Consider the following 19,126-nt stretch of genomic DNA (forward strand, 5'->3'; position numbering starts at 1 on the left):
ATGTCGTGGAGAGAGAAAAGTTTTACATTGTTCAACAAAGTTCTACATTATTCAAATGTCCTTCTCGATTATTGATTTTTTCGAGACTTTTAAATGATGAATGCATTCATCATTCATAATTATGATTATGAAACGTTATGATGAAACTTTAGGATGAGCTAGAGAATTATTTTGTATCTCTTCGTCTTACTTTTTCTGCAGAATTAAATTATAACTGCATTATATACAATTAGATGTAAGTCTTATTATAAAATACTTTTTTTATAATATGTATAAACTTATGAGACATTCAAGCAAATAGTTAATTTTTTTTAAATCTAAGCGCTTTGTGATGTGCAAGTCGCATTTTGCACTTTGACTTTACTACATTGACTATTATTATGATCGTTTATTAAAACAAAGAAACAAATAAATGAATAAATTTTAGATGATTATAAAGAGACATTTGAGACAGATTCTTGTACTTGTGTCCGCAACGGTGTACTAACAATAAGTATGTTGATTATGCGGAATCTATTTACTGATGATATATTTAGACACATGGGCGTCGCGATATCAATTGTTCTGATATGTAACGTTTTATCTTGCTATTTTTGAATCTGTTTTAATTACCTTTTATATATTCGTATTAAACATAATTGTTTTTCAAAAAACTAAAAAACTTATTTTTATTATTTATATGTATAATAAATGTTAAACTCATAAGATATATATAAGATCCGTGGTTTTTGTAGATAATTTTCTACATAAATTTTCTTGCATTTTTTGTTGAAAGTATTTTTAACATACACAATACTGATTAAATTTCATTTTACAATCTCTCAAGTTAATTAAAACAATAAATTATCTCATTTTCAGATACATGGACTAAGAAATAATTGGATCAACTATAATGTATCTAAGCAAGAGAAATTATGATTAAACGAAAAGAACAAAAGTAACAAAACTAATTAATTCTGCCATACTGTTGACAAAAGGTACTAAATAAACAATTAGTTTATTATTTTGCTTTTATTACCGTTATTGTTGTTATTGTTATATAGATCAGTTCTTACAATAGTTTGAGATGAAACCAATTTAAATTTATTAAAACACAGATTAACACAAATATTCCAAGAATTATTTCATCGTGTATAAAAATAACATAAAAACTTTTTATTCATTTGTTATTATTCATTATTCATTTCTCTTTTTTAGACTTAGTCTTTTTTTCAGTTTTTAGTACATTACTTTCATTTTTAGAATCTCCTGTACTATTTGGTATCACATTTATGTTGCAGCTTTGATTAATTTCTTTGATAATATTATCCAGCAATTTGGATGCACCAATTCTGAAACGGCTGTTTGTCAACCAATCTTGTCCTAATTCTTCCTTGATTAAAACCATCCATTCGAGAGCATCTTGCACGGTTTGTATACCTCCAGCAGGTTTAAAGCCAACCTATAAACAAAAGATGTGTTATAGAACTATGAGCTTCCTAAAAGAAATTGCATTCAAATTGCATTACCTTTGTAGAGGTAAATCTTTCATAATCCTTTATCGCTCTACACATGACAATACCCACAGGCAAAGTTGCATTAACTTCCTCTTTTCCCGTAGATGTCTTGATAAAATTAGCGCCAGCAAACATAGCTATCATAGACGTTTTGTAGATATTTTTCAAGCTACATAGTTCTCCTGTTGATAGTATAACTTTCAAACATACTTTTTCTTTCTCGTTACAAACATTACGAATAGCTACCAGCTCATTGTACAGTTCTATCCATTCATGATTCAAGACTAATGATCGGTCGATCACAACATCTATTTCCTGTGCTCCATATTCTATGGCACAACGCACTTCTTGCAACCGAGTCTCTAAAGGATATTGTCCAGAAGGAAACCCACCAGCCACTTGTATAAAAATTACAATTAGACAATATTGTTACATTTATATCTCTCAAAAAAAAATTAATTTTCTTACCGCTAACAATCTTAATTAGACTTGAATTTTTTGCTTTCTTTAAAGAAGCTACTACATCCTTTATTCTGGAAGGATAAACGCAAATGCCCGCTGGATGAAGTGGTTTATTCCATGCCAGTGTTGTAAGCTGCTCTACAATTGTTGTAGCCTGCAATATTAATTGTTATCAATTATTTATATTAAAAAATAATTTCACATTCCTTACATACCTTGTTACACAAACTCTCCATGTTGGTACTTGTATCATCACCACCCAAAGCGGTCAAATCGATGAAGCTTATCACTTTTAATAACCAAGCTATCTTATTGTCACCACTTAATGTGGTAGCTAAGTAACGTATCTGTCGCACACATTTGTTTATTGCTGGCTCATTAATGTTCACATCCAAGAATTTTAGCCAAGCTAAAAGAGTGTGTAAATATAAATATAATAAATAAAATATATGTATATAATATATATATATATATATATATATATATATATATATATATATACCTATATACATATACAATTATATATATCTAATTTTATACATAAAAAGATATGTATTGAGATAATATAATGTAGTGTTAAAATTATTGCGTTACTTACGTTTAATTGATTTGATCACTTCAGGAAGTATTGGAGGGTTATCCATAATTTCAAAAGAAAAATTCAAGATATATCAGAGATTAAGTGTGCAAAGCAATTACTGTAAGCTGTGTGATTTTATACTTGTCACCTCTGTTTGCCCTGTGTTTACTTAACACTGTCTGTTTACTTAAAATTAAACACAAATTCGTAAACCAACATAAAAAACAATCTATTTCCTGCCAGAACTTATTTTTCAAATTAATAAAACAGCTATGTATTATATAATTATATGAGATGATAAGAATTATAAGAACAAGATGAAGCCATTTGCAGTAAAGTATACAAAACAACTTGTCACTTGGCTATCACGTGTTATATTTAGGGTTAGAGATAATGGGGCCTCAAAACAGTATATATAAAACTTTTTAATTTAATTAATATCTTGTTATATCTGTTGAATTTCAAAGAAAAATTTTATCTTGTATTTTTATTCCAGGAAATAATATTCGAAATTATCTAAAAAAAAATATATATACATATATAAAAATATAATTTTTTTCTTTCGTTGTGTACGCTATCAAGTGAGTGGGTCCGTATATATATATATAATTAAATTCTGATATGACTGATTGTGATGTCTAAATATATATGTGTTGTGATAGAAAATTTGTTTAAACTACAAAAGCTATATAACATCGGTAGTCTTCTCGAGATATGCTATCGATATTACAAAGAAGTGAGTAATTAATAATTAACACATGAGCCAATTGTAAAATTTCATGTAATTGATACTTTATATCATGATGCAAGTAGTTTACTTGCATCATGCTTTACATATATGTACATACATAGATACAGAAACATACACTTGTATTTTAGTGTTAAAACTAAGATTTTAATATTCATAAATAACTATATAAATAATTTAATATTAGATTTCGAAAACTTTTTCTTTACAAAAAATAATTTACCTTTATTTTCCATAAAATAAAATACTGACAAAGTGTGAAAATTACACTCTAAGGAAATTGCACACATTTGACAAAAGCTTATGTAATTTTATTTGTGAAATTATCTCCTCAAAATTTTATTGTTAATATATGTGTGCTGTAAGTATAAATTTATATAGAACTATATAAATCTACTTGCACTAGTTAAAATTATCATTATCTATGATGTTCCCACTGTTCCCAATACTGCGAAGTCTGCATCTCAGCTAAACGTGATACAGTGCGGTCAAATGCAAAGAGTTCTTCTTCGCCAGTAAAGATATTTGCTTTGTGATCTTCCTGTATGTGAAATTAACATAATTAGCAAATCTAATAAAAATTCGCTGTTTTCGTTGAATTAGAATATTTACCGAGCCATGTGAAATCTTCAAGTCATCCATCAGCATTCTTTTCTCGTCAGTATATTGGGACTCATTTTCTGGTAAAAATAGTTGCGTATGTGGCACAGCTGCCGACATAACTACCCGTACCTATGAGTTATTATAAATTTCCATTAATTTTGTATTAATCTATTAAAACACTGATTTGTCCTTTATCTTCTCCAATATTAATTAGATAGATTAAATGTAAACTGTCAGATTAAGTCAAATATTAGAATATTAGATATTGTAATTTATACATAAAAATGTGCTTTACCCTATTATCGTACAGCGTATCGATAAGAGTAATAAATCGTCTGGCTTGAGACTTAAGTCGTAGATTCAATTGAGGTACATCCCTTATTATGATTGTATGAAACACTTGACTCAATTCCAAATAATCGCTTGCTCCGAGAGGCTGTGCAGAGATAATAACCGTGTTATATAATTTTTATCAATTTTTGCAATACATTTCATTAGTATTTCATTATTATTGGCTTGAGCAGAAGACATCCATTCTTACTCTGTCACATAATTCTTCAAACGTGGAATCCAGCACCTGCCCGCAGGTTTTTCGGAAACTGACGTTGCGTCCTCTTATAGAAATCGTTCGTGGTCGTATCACATCATTCTCCATAGAGCATAAATATTTGAAAACTTTGTCCACGTCGTTTGTCGCGTCCTTGCCTTTTCTTATAATTTACACGGCTCGTTAAACAGCGACGATATAGATGATATAGATGATTATTATATAATGACAATTTATCGATTTTCACATACATGAAGTATATTTTCTTGTTTCCAGTCCCTGATCTCAATCTGTAATCTATTCCAGAATCCAAGTTACATACATAGCAATGATCCTTTAGCACTTTTATAAACGGTGCGAAGTTTCCTCGCTGTAGTCCGTTCTTGTACAAATCATCGGGCGATCTATTACTAGTCGCGACTACTATAATACCATTATCAAAAAGCTCCGTAAATAGCCGTTTCAATATCATAGCATCCGCGATGTCCGTCACCTGTAATATAATTGTTTTTATTGATGCATTTCACGGATAGTGCTTCTTTTTTCCAAAATGATATGTGAATATCAACCTGAAATTCATCGAAGCATAATAGCCAAGTCTCTTCGGCGATACTGGATGCAACAGGAGGTATCGGATCGAAAGGTTGCAGTTTGGTACTAGTGGTATCTCGTACAATCATCTTTTTCACTTTATGCACTTTACTATGTACATCCAACATGAAAGAGTGAAAATGAACTCTTTTCTTATTCTCAATCTGGAATAAAATGTTTTTATTTAGAAATACATTATATATATTAAAACTACAAAATATTCCTTTTGTTCTATAATGCACATGGAAAGCCATTATTTTTCATTTATGATTCTAATTATTAGTTGTTTATTATATATTGTATATTATAATCTTTTTTTATTTCTTTATTTATTTTCGTTTTAAAAGTTCTGGTGATATTTTGTTTTGACATCTGTTATTTATGTATATTTATTATATTATTTCCTTTCATTATTTTACATGTCTATACTTTATATTAAAGTATATTAAAGTATATACTTTATATGGAAAAAACATATATTATTATCAAATGATTAAAACATGTTATCTAGCTTCTCATGTGCAATATTTGTATGAGACAGCAACCTCTCTGAAAGATACCTGGCAGCAATTGTAAAATAGATCCATCAACATTGTTTTACCTCCACCTACTGCTCCATGAATATACAATCCTTTTGGCACGTCTTTCTTGCTGCCACCAAACCATTTTTCCAACAAATTTAATTGTTGTGGTTTGTAATCGTGTACCTCCTGGTAAATTCTCTGCAAAATCTGGGCTACTTTCATCTGATGCGCATCGTTCATCAACTCTCCTCTCACTATTTTTTGCTTTAAAATACTGACTGGTTCATCATTCAAGTTTATGTCTATATTGTGAGCATAGCCACATCTTTGGATACAAAATACTGGTTGAATGCGAGTCAGCATGTGGGAGAGATAATTCATGCTAATACACTTCTTTACAAGATAGTGAGTCATGACTGCAGAATATATTACCTGAAAAGCAAAAGCCCATCTCTATTAAAACTATGACTCATCTATCACATTTATGATCTAATATTGATCGTTTAATCGCAAAAATCGAATTAGAACACTAGATTAAAAAAATTAACATATAATCAATCATATCCAACATGCCATTAATGATATACAGGTGCGATAATGATAACCTTGACATTAAACATATGTAAAAAAAAATGGCAAAATGCATGCTCCAAATTAAACTCACACACGTGAAGAAAGGTACGTCTCGATTTTACGACAAGGATCGTGTGACAAGATTTCGTTTTGATTCACAAGGTATATATACAGACGAAAAGACCTGCTTTTCTCGTCGCACCTGTCTGTCATTCAAACATACGCATCTCTATCTCATCTGCTCGGTGGGGACCTGCTTTTTGAAAGATTCGCTCACCGCGCGCAACATACAACTTCAAAAAGTTACCACAAAATAACTAGATAAGCTCTAATCATAATCTTGCTAATTCATTGACAGCTAAGCGCGAATTTTTATTTTCTCAATTATTTTAATCTCAATTCTCTCACGAATATTTTATTTATTATTTATTAAAAATAATTTATATAGACTCGTGATATAAATTTAAGAGAGAGAGGGGATAGCATACATATTTTTCAAAGAAATAATTTTCTTGGATATTGTTAACACAAAGTAATTAATCTAATACCAATCATTAATTTCATATATTAAACAGATTATATTAATTTATTGTTACATTATAAAATGATTATAATATAATATTTTTACAATATAGATAAAAAATATTACGAGCTTAATATATTTTTATCTATGCTGTTCACAGTCATCTTTGAGCACATCTGGTAAAATGCTTCCATAGGAAGATTAGGAATGTGGATAAGAAGTGCGAGATCAACAGCCTTGCAATACTTAATCCAGGCAATCCTACAATTTTTTCATGTTACAAGAATCGATTATTCTGTGTAACATGAAATAATATTTTCCTTGAGACACTATATTCTTAGCATATTTTAGTCATTATGATAAAACTTTGGATACGAGGAAGTGTAGAGTGGCGGCCTTCGCTTGTCAGGACTGGTGGCTTCTCTGGAGGAATAGTAACGTCTTTCAATAACTTTATCAAAGAATCTGCTGAGCTTCACAGATGAACTGGAGCCTGCTGCTAAAGACCTTATCTGGCGACAGTCCTGTTAAAATAAATAAGTCAAGCATGTTCGTGTGAATTTATCAAATAATATATTTACCAAAAATATTTCATCGGCACCACATTCTTCTGCAATGGTTGCAGATCGTCTGTGTACATTGGATTTTATGAAATTGGATTCTGAGATTAGGTCAAACTTTGTACCAATAACTAGAATTGGAATCTGAAAATAAATATCATCTATATATTTACCATAAATACACACAGAGTAAATTATATAATATCATAATTTGGAAAGTTTTTATCACCTGTGTTGAGCCCACAAATTTCTCTGGATCAAAATCCTCAAACTTGGACTTTGACGAAGTCCCATCTTTACTTAAAACTTCCTCCAGCCATTTCTGAAGATTCTGCTGTGATTTACGATTTGTTAAATCGTGGACTAATATTATGCCTAGTTGTGAACGACATATATTTGCAATCACTGTCACATTTTGTCACAATTACATGTCCAAATTAGATGTAACATTGTATTTAATTGCTGTAAAATATATATGTACCATTTGTGGGATTATAAAATACAGATCTTGTATTTTTGTGATTTTGACTACCACCAATGTCCCATAGCTCGATAAAGTATCTTCTCTGATTGGGTGTCCCTTCTTTATATTCGTGCAGCTTTACTTCCACTGAACAACCCACAGTCCAGGAAGGATTGCCAATGGGTTGCTGTTGGCATATTAAATGCGTCAATGATGTTTTACCGACACCTGCAATAATGCAAACATCTCTCATTAGTGAAATCATATATTCTTTTACAAAAATGATATCAATGATAACTAATGTTTATAGTGCAATATGATATAAATCGGTTATATATAACCAAAACTTGAATATTATAAATAATTTTAATATTTAATAGTGTTATTATACGATATCAATAACAAGAGAATTTTATTATAATAATTAGGGCATTAGTTTGTTTCATTTTATTCAAATAAAGTATTGTACAAATATCGATATTCTGTAAAAAAAAAAAAGTAGTATAGTCTAAAAGTCTAAATAATAATATAAATTTTTCTTATATTTACCTGAATCGCCCACGACGATAATTTTAACTTTATCAATCGCTGCCATTATAATAAATCGTATTATGTGATTCACGAATTTACACTTGATATAATTTTGACATTTGACGGATGATCATTTGACAATTTGTGTCATATTGGAGTCCTAACAAACTCGTACACGTCAAATGTAATGTAACCTTAGAATGAGTTCGGAAATTCACCCGTAAAGTGACGTTGATCAATCAGGATAAAAGAATTCCTTTGTTTTGATTGGTCAATTGAATGCTATTTTTGCACACAGATAGATAAGACGCCTAGATAAGATCAAACCTACAAGTTGGTTGCAGTTCTTGTAATAAATGCTAGAATCCTAACTTTACCTGACTGTCATACAATGGACCACGTGACCATTTCACAATATATGAATGTAATAATCAATATATCTAATGAATGGCATATTTTTAACAATTTACTCACAATTTGTAATAAATAGTATTATTTTTCGCTGCAATTTTTGTCGATATGTATATTAGACCTATATACCTCTATAAAAAAACCTCTATAAAAGACATAAATCTGAAAAATATAAGTAATTATAGACATATAAAAAGGCATGTTTTACTTGCAATATAATGGCATTTACAACATCACAAAAGGATGGTATGGCAGTGATATATACAGAACAGTAAATGTTTATAAAAGATCTTTTGTCTTTTTTGGTTCCATTACGGTTAATGTCTTTCGTATCTGTATCTCTGAGAGGCACTCGCACACAGAAGAGATTTAGTAAAAATGCTTTCATGTCATTTTGAATGCCACTGTAAAATTCTTGAATAATTTCAAATCATAAATTTCATCCTAATTTGCGTTTCAGCCCGGTCTGCACAATTGGTAACATCTTAAGTCCGAAATAAGCTGAAGAACTGATCTTGTCAGAGTTGGTTGATCCTAAAAAAGAACAATTTGTTTTAAATGACTTCTTATTCTTATCGCGCATATTACATTTGTACTTTTATATTTTAAAAAATGCTAAAGATTAAACACACTATGGATTTATCAAAGTTTCCCAATAATGTGGCTCTCTGCATATCGTCTACGTTTTCGCAAGTTGCCAAGAACGTTGGCAAAAAATGACCAAAGAACCATCCTATGTTGACAGATGCTAAACTATGAATAGCAACAGCTATTTCATCCGCTAGCAAATTGTGAGATCTATAAAAATTAAAAAATATTATCAATTAAAATACACTATAAATATAGATTTTCTAAGTATAAATATATAAATAATAAGAAATATTTATATTAATAGATAATACTATACTAACTAACTATACTATAATACTTATTATACTATATTATATTATAATATAATACTTACTGTTGAAATAAAACTGTGAACAATGCCATCAAAAATCTCTCGAGAAGATGAACCTTGAATATAACTCGTTGATAAAGTCGCCACCTGATATTTAACTGCTCGAGGCTCTGCAAACTCTGTCGGAATATATTGACGTCCGACTGAAGTAGAGCTTGACCAAATGTCTCTAAAATTGCCACTAATTCCTCTTTATGCTCGACAGGTTCGTCTTCATCAGGATGCCCAAGAGTACGCAATATCGACGTATTATAGAAATATTGCCACCGATGCATAAGAATACTGAAAATTAATAATTTTGTAGTCTTCTAAAATGGGAATAAAATAGGAATAAAAATATATGCTACTAATATTACCTATGGAAGAGTTTCAATAAAACTAATGTTGTATCTGGATGAGCACTTAAGTTGTTTCCAACAGCAGGCCATACCTGACCTAAACACAGACTCGTTACAGAAGGGACAAATGCTTTAAATGCATTGCTGGGTGCTGATACGACGAGTATCAAAATTTCCAACAACTGATCCAATGCAGGACCGGCAGAAATGTTTTCCCTGTAAATGAAATTAATGTTCTGTTAAAACACTTTAACTCTCTAAGATATAATTTTTTCTACATAAAAAATATATGTATATATAATTGATATAATAATAAATATAAGTTTTTCCTCTATTGTTTACGGAAAAATGATAAGAAAGCTTGACTTTAATTCTAAAAATTGTTGGGAAAAATTTTAATAAATAAAAATAGATTATTTATTAAAATATATATATAAAGAAAATAAAAGTATTTTTAAATATTACTTCTGATATAATCTGCTTACAACTTGATTAAATATTTCTACCTCTATAATATCTTATACAAACCTGGTGTAAAGTTGCAGCATGCCTTGAACAGCATTTTGCATAAATTCGGGACCTAATTGTTGTTGTAATACTGAAAATGTCGAGTGTAGAAAGCCAAGTAACACTTCACATATAATCTGACATCTTATAACATAAGTTAATAACTCCAATGTCCTATTTATAATCGATTCCAAACACGAGTGTAACATTTTTTTTATAGTCGTAGACGAAGACGCGCAATCTTCTAATAATTGAGTCAATGGTATTACCGTAATCGAAATTGTCGATTCTAAAGGCATTGGTTGTCCTTGCATACCCAGAGGTGTAGACAAGGCTAATATCATAGTACCTAGATAAGATATATTTATTTAAATATATTTTTTCATAAAAAAACTCTAGTAGAGGTTTTACATAGATAATTATTGATTTTATAATCTAACAACTCACCCAATAATCTTTGCCTTATTGCTGCATCACCGGGTGGTAATATAATTCCGTTTATCAGTGCCCTTCGCAGAACTTTGATTGTATCTGGCTTCAAGTACGGATATGTGCCCGTGGAAATTAAATTCCTAAAAATCGGTTGGTCCCACAGGATTGGTTTTAAAATGGCGGTAATACTTTGAAAAAGATGAACAGCGGAATGGACAAGATTTATAGGAGGTGAATGATCACAGGACGCAGTATACGTTGTTGCCCAAATACACGAATCGATGCAACGCTGACAGAGCGTTTCCTTTGTCTTTTCCGGCTTTCTGACTATCCAATGACACCACGCTTGAAGAGAAGCCAAAAGCTGTGAATGTCTAATAGCGCAAATAAAGGTATAAGTGCCTACATATGATTATAATATAATATTGTCAATCGTTCTTGTACTTAAAAAAACATGTAAAATGTAGCTAAAAACTTACACTTCTACAAGATCTATTACGATGGCGGCTGGTTGAAGTGCCGCTTTATATAATTGATTATCTCTCGCGAATATACATGCGTCTAGAGTTTGCGATACAACTTCCTCAGCTAAAGCTTGATCAACATTTGTTTGATCTCCTATCGATATAAATAATTGTAATATTCGCACAAAATAGAAATTAATAAAATTAATTCGCAATATTTCCAATAGTTTACCAATGAAAAGAGAATATAGCCTGGTCAAAGCTTGTGTAGTCGATGCAAGATCTCTCAAATGCGCATGTACATTTGATGCTTCTGTATCATTTAATAAAATAACTTGGCCATTGGCAATGGCAGCGCCTAATTCTCCGAAAATAATTAATCCTTCTCTCCATGAACGATACTAAAAAATATATTCAATATTAATAATATTAATAATATTATCATATATAAAAGTACTCATAAGATATATTACAGCACCTTCTGAATTATATTACAGCATAGATATATATAGATATATATAGATATGATATTCATATGTATACATAATCATATATATACATATTCACACTAGCGGATCTTGACGTCGATAATGGGGGGGGGGGGGGTAACCCCACCCCCCTTCCCGGATCAGCCAGTGTATATATATATATATATATATATAGCACATTATAATTTATATTACAACACAGTACATTATAAATTACCAATAGTGTAAATACTGGGACAGGAGAGATGTCGGCGATTTTTGCTAAACATTCTACATTGCACCTCAGAAAATGCTGCCATTCTGTTTCTTCCTGCAAAAATAAAAATTGTAAGATTTAATGAAACACTTAATATTATCTCCGATTTAAATTTTATATATATATAAAGGTTTACACTTACATTCTCATCCAAACTTTCCGTATCGAGATCCCTTAATACTCGAGCATTAAATTTAAAACTCATTTTTTGCAAGATCCGTTCGGCGAGAGCTAATGCAACGGCAGAATATCGCGACTGTGTACTTTCCAAAAGTATAATCCAAACGTCTAAACAACGCAAATAGCTATTCACGGTAGAAGCTTGCTGGAATGTGTGATGGCACAGTACTTCTAATAACGTATTTACTGGAAATTTTAAGCTTGCTTCCATTCTCTTCAGATGATTTATTACAAACAATTGTAAAAACTCTGTCATTTTCTCCATGTAACTGAAAGAACATATATTTTATCTTGCAAATATCATCTTGAAAATATCACAAATTCTTCTTAAGCGCACATACCTCTCTTCTATAGAATCTAGACGTTCCATTAATTGAAATAAACCAACACCATTTTGAAATATTTCCAATAACAATGTGTCGGTTGCATCAGGCGAGCAGAGTGGTCTATATAAAAGCTCATTAATCGTTGTCAAAGCTTGAACAGCCATTTCTATTTGTTTGCCATTCTATCAAAACATGGCCAAATTTATTATTTTCTTCCTGCTAATACATATCCTAGATGCAATCTTGAAATTCTTACCATTGCATCGTAATATTTAGCACAAGAAAAAATAGCATCCAATAAATTAGTAGAGATATTGCTTGATAGATCTATCCAACTAAACAGATGTGCTAAAACTTCAAGGGTGGCTGTGCAAACTTCACTGGTGCCGGTTGCCAATCCCTCGACATCTAATACTGTACGCGCAGGTGCGATACTTTGTCCACTGGTAGGTGATGGAGGTGGTGTAACAGTTCCAGAACGACTTTGTAATTTTGTGGTTTCTTTTAAAAGAACTAGCATAACAAAAAAAAAAGATAAAATTATTAATGCACAATGCTGTAACATACATTCTAGATTCCAACAATATCAATTATACCTGTAAGTGTATCCAAAGTCAGAGGCACTTGTGAACTCAATAATCTGAACAGCTCACTTTTTCTGTGCATCGGCAAATGTTCCCTCGGCGTGGCTAATTCCTCTGACGCTGTTCTCAAATATACAAGTCCCAACAATCTTGTATGTTTGTGACCTAATAGCTATGATAAAAATTAGACAATATTACACAGCCAAATCCATGAACTGCAAATCATTCATGTGAAAAGGAAGAAAAAAATATTGTGTTCATATAAACCTGTAAAATGTTGGAGTAAAAATCGGGATAGAAATGTGGCCAGTCGTGTCTCGCTATATCCACTACCAATTTCACTACTTTATTCCTTACGAAAGGCGCTACATCTCTTTCTAATGATAATGTATACAAAGTAGATCTTGTAAGAGCCCTATCCTCCCATGGGAGAATGGGCCATCGTCTTCCTATAGTTGTCTATAAAAATAATTCACAGATTAAAGATCGCAGAAAGTCACACTGTTATATACAAAATGATATTACACAGTTACCTCCAGAGTGGACAGGGCAAACATGCTGACATAATGATTGCTTGTAGAGGACAAGAAATGCAGACACGGTTTCCAGGAGTCAATTTGTGCAGCGAATTCTTGAAAACTACGTTCGATCGTACGTTTTCTTTCGTTGGTCGTTTCCGGAGAGAAAAATTCCGTCATGAGTTGTTCCAGATTCTGCAACGCAGCTGCATCATCGTCCTGAAAATTTGAGATACATTTCATGTATATTTTACTCACATTTTTTATCAATTTTTTTCACTTTTTATACATGACGAGTTTAGCGCAAGGAGACAAAACGTCAAGATGCAGCCTCCGTCAGATCGTGGACCGATTTTGTCTCGCGAGAAAGATTACTACAATTTCTTTACCATGATAGCTTCTGTGGAAAGTATTAATATCGCTGTAAATGCAATATAAATATATAAAAGAAAGAGAAAGATTCGATTTCTCTTCACTTGACAGACGTCATTTTAAATTGACTAATTTGAGATCGGTCCGTCAATCGAAACCGTCAAAACCATTGATATGTATAATCGAGAGAAAGTGTCTCTCCTTCGGCTGCCATTTAATCAGTGTTGCCAATTCCAGGATTTTCTCCTCCCTAGGACTTTCTGCGAAATGAAACGCGGTAGCCAATCAGCTTCTTGCTTTTCTAGGAAGAATAAATATGTACGGTAGACGATTCGCTATCATGATTATACGCTCCGTGTTCAAAAAGGCGTGCGACAGTGCGACATGCTTGTCAAATACAAAAAAAATGAAAAATGGCGGACGAAAACGAGGATCAGTGGTTGTACGGAGATTCCGCCGATGGGAAGGAGTACGCTAATATACAATCGGACAGTCAGCAAAATGATTCGATTAAAATTCAAGAGAAATCTCAAACTGAAGAGGATCATAAAATCGAGGGAACTAATGAAACGCCGCCCGAGGTACGCGTGACATAACCTCTCTCAATTCTTCGTTATAATTTAATTTTTCTCGTAAAACACTTGAAGAAGATGTTTAACACTTTAGAAAGATATTTTATATTTATTTTATAGTTCTGTTTATTTTAATCTTGAAGATCTACAATATTTTCTATACATTCTCTTTTTTTTATAATCTACACACTTCAACGAAGTAATATAACCCTAACATTTAGTGCAGTAAACAATTAAAGAATTATATAGATATATAAATAAAAGAAAGATCACAGTTACACAATAAATTGATTGATAAACTATCTTTTGTATACACTTTGATAATGTGTTCTTAAAATACTTACATACATTTTATTTCTACAGATGCAAGAGGATGTTGGTTCTCCTGTTGGTGATATCGAAGAATCCTCTTCATTGAACAATGTACAGGAAGAGAATAATGGCGATGCAAGTAAAAATGGGACTAGAGAAGCTTCTAGTCAAGAGGATGGTGAAGCAGCCAGCGACTCCGACTCTGATGATGATGTACATGTTGTGATTGGGGATATTAAATCGACCCCAGCATATGGCAGCTTAAATATCAAGAGAGGAGGACTTCTGACCAATGCATCTGGTGTACCAGATAAATTGAGCAAACAGCCAGGAAAGTTCAGTATAGATGAATTTGAAACTATTGGAGTTATCAATGGAATACCAGCTCACGAATATAATTTGGATCAATTGGAGGATAAACCTTGGAGACAACCTGGCGCGGATATCACGGATTATTTCAACTATGGTTTCAACGAGGAGACTTGGAGAGCGTATTGTGAACGTCAGAAACGAATGCGAAGCGAATCAGGAGTGGGATTGATCTTAAATGCGGGAGGTGGCGGTGGTAATCCTGGCAGCATAAGGGTACCTCAAGTGGCGATAACCAACGATAACAGTAAATACTCTGGTATTATGGGCCCTAAGAGGGCAGGTCCACCGCCAGGACGAAAGATGGCAGGGACTATAGATGTAATCGGAAGTTCTGGTTTAGCTTCCCGAAGAAATCTGGATAAATCTCCGCCGAAAGGAAATGTCATACAAGTCATGACCGCCGATAGGAGGGAGTACTCTAGAAAGCCAGGTTTTCCCGACATGACTGTACCACCTCCTGGAGCAGGAATGCCACCACCGTTCGATATGCCTCCGCCAGGATACACTGGAGAACCAGCGCCGTTTTACATGCCAGAAGCTGATCCATATTATCAGAGCTATGAGCCTACGCAGGACAATCAGTGGGGTAATGATCCGGTAAGAGAGTAGCGTTATGTAAATTGTATGAAAAATTATTTAAAAATATAGCTCACTTTTTTACCTCTTTTTAGACATGGCAGCCGACAAATCTGGCAATCCCGATGACCGAAGGTGAGGACGACAAAGACATGGGACCTAAGACAATACCTACCATGGTTCCACCAACATCCATTCCACCCTTATTACAACAGCGCGATCAACGGGACGGCAGAGATCGGGAACGAGACAGGGATAGGGATAGAGATCGAGAACTGGATTCTATGGGCAGAGACAGGGACAAGGATAGAGATCGTGATCGCGACAGAGAGAAAGATTCTATGATGAGAGATCGTGATAGAGACAGAGACTCGATGACACGAGATGAGGATCGAGAGCGTGATAGGTCCAGATCCCAGTATCGTCATAAAGATCGGTAAAACTCTTTTTTTTCTCTATAATTCTAATATTATATATATATTATATATATTTATATTATTATATTAATATCTAATATCTTATTATCTAATATCTTATATTAATATCTAATTTATATTGTTATATTAATATTATATTAATATGTTAATATATATCGATTTTCAGGCATCGGCATCGATCGCGATCGCGATCTCGTAGACACAAATCTAGATCACGAAGTCCGAGCCGACGTAAGAAGAAATCCAGACGCTCGGATAGAGAACGTTCTAAAGAAGAGAGCGAATAAATGTGTGTATATGTGTAATCTTATCATGTTAATTTACAGTGTGTCTTGTATCACTATACAGGATGCATTGCACTAGAATTAAATGATCATTTGTCATAAAAGCAGATAATATACCGACTATTGTCCCAAAAAATACATGCATTAATACAATTGTGCGCATTAATACGCATTAATTGCGCATTAATACAATTGTGCGAAGCTAATTATAAGATACACATTCAAAAATATGTACTAATGCTCGCAGAAATGTTGCAAATGATAATTTTTAAGTTATTAATAGAAACAATAAAAGTGTATTGGATTTGTAGATTAAAAATTTGCAGATCAAGAAGATCGAGATTCTTACGCTTCGTTTTATATAGAAAGGTAAAATATTTTTTATTTTCTTATTGTATTTTTGCACTCGAATTCTTGTGTAATCTCCGAGAGAGAAGTAAGGACTATAATTATAATAAAGAGATATCTTTTTCCGATAAATCTTTATATTTTGTCAGCATCAAGACTACAATTAGTAAGGCATGATAACTCAATTGGATTTTAATTTTGAAAAAGTTGGAGTAAAAATTTAAATTAATTTAAATAATTTTAAAATAAATAAATTATTAATTATAATTAATAATTACAGTAAATAATAATTATAAAATTTGGATTTTATAATAAATTTAAATACAAATTGGTATAAATATTTTATCGTATGATATTGTACTTTTGTACCCTAAGGGCCACCGCACAAGCTTTTCCATAACGCGTTACGTTATGTGACTAAGGCCCGATTGCACCAACATTATTTTAGCTTTAAGTGAGACTTAAATATCTATCTATCTTTATCTTTTTTTCTAAATAAATAAAGACAAACATATATTTAAGTCTCGCTTAAAACCAAATTGACGTTGGTGCAATCGGGCCTTAAAATTTAAATTCATACGTAATCTTAAACTTTAGTCAACGCACAAAGAAAAACGTGACCGTAATTACGTTACGATTTTTCTTTGTGCGTTGACTAAAGTTTAAGATTACGTACGAATTTAAGTTTCAAGTCAGTACTTAACATAACGTAACGCGTTACGGAAAAGCTTGTGCGGTGGCCCTAAAGCAGCGTCTGCTAACGCGATCGAACTGCGCATGCGCGACATTTATTTTCCCGTTTCCCGTTTCTCGTTGACACAAAAAAAAAGATCTGGACTCTGGACCCTCTGAACTTTGCGGACTTTGCCTGAAAAAGCTGGTATATTATTTATCAAATTATATATCTCTGATTTTATAACATTACTTATAATTTAATATATGCGATAACGAAGTATTTAATTGCACTTCTTTGTAATCATAACATGTGGATCTTTTAAAAGTATTGATTAATTCGTCTTGAGAAAACGCAATGGCAAAGTTTAGGTTATATATCTCTGTATCATAAATGTATATGAAGCATTCTTATTTCTTATAAAAATATTAAATTTCTTTATTTTTTTGAGCAAATTATTTATTGTGAAACATCCAATTAAGTAACAATGTAAAATACGTCGAGGATGAAAATCGGTGTTTTTAGAATCTATTTTTCAAAGTGTATTTAAATTAATGACCTTGATAATACAATAAATTTGAATTTTTTTTTAAGGTGCTGTTACATCTTTTGAGTCGAAGATGCCAAAATCAAGGGAATACCTGTCTGATACCGATGACAGCAGCGAGGAGGTACATTATTTTCAAAAATATCACTTAATAAAAATGTTGTAATTCTTGTTTCGTGCTTATATTTTATCTTTCTTTTTGCAGGAAGTAAAGTCAAGTAAAAGGAAACAAAAGGCCGAAGAGGAGAAACCAGCACCGAAAAAGCCGAAAAAGGAGGAGGAAAATACTGCCTGGGATTTGGGCAACAATCGACAAGTGACAGTGAGGGATTTTAAAGGCAAATATTACGTAGATATCCGAGAAATGTATTATGACAAAGAAGGCGATTTGAAACCTGGCAAAAAAGGTAATATAAAGTTTCTTTACAAACTTAATAAAATCATACTGATAGTTTTGTTATCAATTTAAAAAATTAAAATATTAAAATATCCAATTTCTATCTTGATTTTTTTTATAGGAATATGCTTAAATTTGCAACAATGGCGCAAATTTATGTCTGTCGTGGAAGAGGTAGATAAAGTGGCAAAATCAAAGTAGAATTCTGTTTCTTATTTATGTGTAAAGTGTTTCTTTTATATTCATGATTTTTCTATCCAAGATGTGTTAGAATTTTCAAAAAGGTAAATAATTATTGTACATTCTTTTAAGTTAAATTACACATAGATTATAAAATGAAACTACATAAAATGTAATACACTAGTTAAAAATGTATCTGTGTTTAAAAAAACATTTATTGCTGGTTTGTAAGAAATAAAATATTTTCCTTTATATTCAGATTTTATATTCTCTCTCTCTTATATTCTTTTATATGCATCTATGAAAGAAATGCCAAGATGTAAAGATTTATTTAGTAACATATCATCTGAAAAGTTCCATAAACTTTCTGAAATTATAATATTTAATTTT

General features: G+C 31.8%; 6 protein-coding genes and 1 long non-coding RNA gene across 10 annotated transcripts; 3 read left to right on the forward strand and 4 right to left on the reverse strand.

The window, feature by feature from the left end:
- Positions 1–1,020: 1,020 nt before the first annotated feature.
- Dera (deoxyribose-phosphate aldolase) lies at positions 1,021–2,822 on the reverse strand. Its single transcript, XM_083052328.1, has 5 exons — positions 2,557–2,822; positions 2,174–2,367; positions 1,965–2,112; positions 1,509–1,894; positions 1,021–1,441 (listed from the first exon to the last, which is right to left on the reverse strand). The coding sequence occupies exons 1-5, from the start codon at positions 2,600–2,602 to the stop codon at positions 1,181–1,183; spliced, it is 1,035 nt and encodes a 344-aa protein (XP_082908454.1). The 5' UTR covers positions 2,603–2,822; the 3' UTR covers positions 1,021–1,180.
- Positions 2,823–3,027: 205 nt separating this feature from the next.
- On the forward strand, positions 3,028–7,172 carry LOC145944166 (uncharacterized). The gene is made up of 2 exons (XR_014426628.1): positions 3,028–3,274; positions 6,808–7,172. It is a non-coding gene; the product is annotated as an uncharacterized LOC145944166 (long non-coding RNA).
- On the reverse strand, positions 3,421–6,378 carry LOC145944163 (putative ATPase N2B). Of its 3 annotated transcripts, none has more exons than XM_083052327.1 (8): positions 6,216–6,378; positions 5,588–6,004; positions 5,006–5,191; positions 4,688–4,929; positions 4,431–4,599; positions 4,185–4,325; positions 3,899–4,018; positions 3,421–3,827 (listed from the first exon to the last, which is right to left on the reverse strand). In XM_083052327.1, exons 2-8 carry the CDS (start codon positions 5,963–5,965, stop codon positions 3,705–3,707), a joined length of 1,359 nt encoding a protein of 452 aa, XP_082908453.1. In that variant the 5' UTR covers positions 5,966–6,004; positions 6,216–6,378; the 3' UTR covers positions 3,421–3,704. The 3 variants fall into 3 exon arrangements, with proteins under 3 accessions (XP_082908453.1, XP_082908450.1, XP_082908451.1); XM_083052324.1 differs by lacking the exon at positions 6,216–6,378 and adding an exon at positions 6,125–6,142 and having other exon boundaries at positions 5,588–5,983; XM_083052325.1 differs by having other exon boundaries at positions 3,422–3,827; positions 5,588–5,983.
- On the reverse strand, positions 6,679–8,397 carry LOC145944165 (rab-like protein 3). The gene is made up of 5 exons (XM_083052329.1): positions 8,220–8,397; positions 7,689–7,898; positions 7,437–7,582; positions 7,229–7,351; positions 6,679–7,171 (listed from the first exon to the last, which is right to left on the reverse strand). The coding sequence occupies exons 1-5, from the start codon at positions 8,263–8,265 to the stop codon at positions 6,995–6,997; spliced, it is 702 nt and encodes a 233-aa protein (XP_082908455.1). The 5' UTR covers positions 8,266–8,397; the 3' UTR covers positions 6,679–6,994.
- A 1-nt stretch (position 8,398) lies between these two features.
- On the reverse strand, positions 8,399–14,233 carry Ebo (exportin ellipsoid body open). Of its 2 annotated transcripts, XM_083052323.1 has the most exons (17): positions 14,056–14,233; positions 13,682–13,885; positions 13,416–13,607; positions 13,161–13,320; positions 12,821–13,077; positions 12,580–12,746; positions 12,201–12,507; positions 12,020–12,112; positions 11,547–11,715; positions 11,330–11,468; positions 10,866–11,224; positions 10,440–10,767; positions 9,930–10,127; positions 9,577–9,855; positions 9,245–9,410; positions 8,676–9,146; positions 8,399–8,528 (listed from the first exon to the last, which is right to left on the reverse strand). In XM_083052323.1, exons 1-16 carry the CDS (start codon positions 14,056–14,058, stop codon positions 9,069–9,071), a joined length of 3,099 nt encoding a protein of 1,032 aa, XP_082908449.1. In that variant the 5' UTR covers positions 14,059–14,233; the 3' UTR covers positions 8,399–8,528; positions 8,676–9,068. The 2 variants fall into 2 exon arrangements, with proteins under 2 accessions (XP_082908449.1, XP_082908448.1); XM_083052322.1 differs by lacking the exon at positions 14,056–14,233 and having other exon boundaries at positions 13,682–14,048.
- A 180-nt stretch (positions 14,234–14,413) lies between these two features.
- On the forward strand, positions 14,414–17,052 carry Fip1 (Factor interacting with poly(A) polymerase 1). The gene is made up of 4 exons (XM_083051671.1): positions 14,414–14,619; positions 14,974–15,891; positions 15,966–16,306; positions 16,474–17,052. The coding sequence occupies exons 1-4, from the start codon at positions 14,452–14,454 to the stop codon at positions 16,592–16,594; spliced, it is 1,548 nt and encodes a 515-aa protein (XP_082907797.1). The 5' UTR covers positions 14,414–14,451; the 3' UTR covers positions 16,595–17,052.
- Positions 17,053–17,697: 645 nt separating this feature from the next.
- On the forward strand, positions 17,698–18,988 carry Ssb-c31a (single stranded-binding protein c31A). The gene is made up of 4 exons (XM_083051132.1): positions 17,698–17,819; positions 18,207–18,283; positions 18,365–18,566; positions 18,678–18,988. Exons 2-4 carry the CDS (start codon positions 18,233–18,235, stop codon positions 18,755–18,757), a joined length of 333 nt encoding a protein of 110 aa, XP_082907258.1. The 5' UTR covers positions 17,698–17,819; positions 18,207–18,232; the 3' UTR covers positions 18,758–18,988.
- Positions 18,989–19,126: the final 138 nt, after the last annotated feature.

This window comes from Prenolepis imparis, unplaced genomic scaffold, assembly GCF_030444845.1.
Source record: "Prenolepis imparis isolate NDT839.2.m4 unplaced genomic scaffold, iyPreImpa1.0 SCAF_12, whole genome shotgun sequence".
NCBI lineage: Eukaryota > Metazoa > Arthropoda > Insecta > Hymenoptera > Formicidae > Prenolepis > Prenolepis imparis.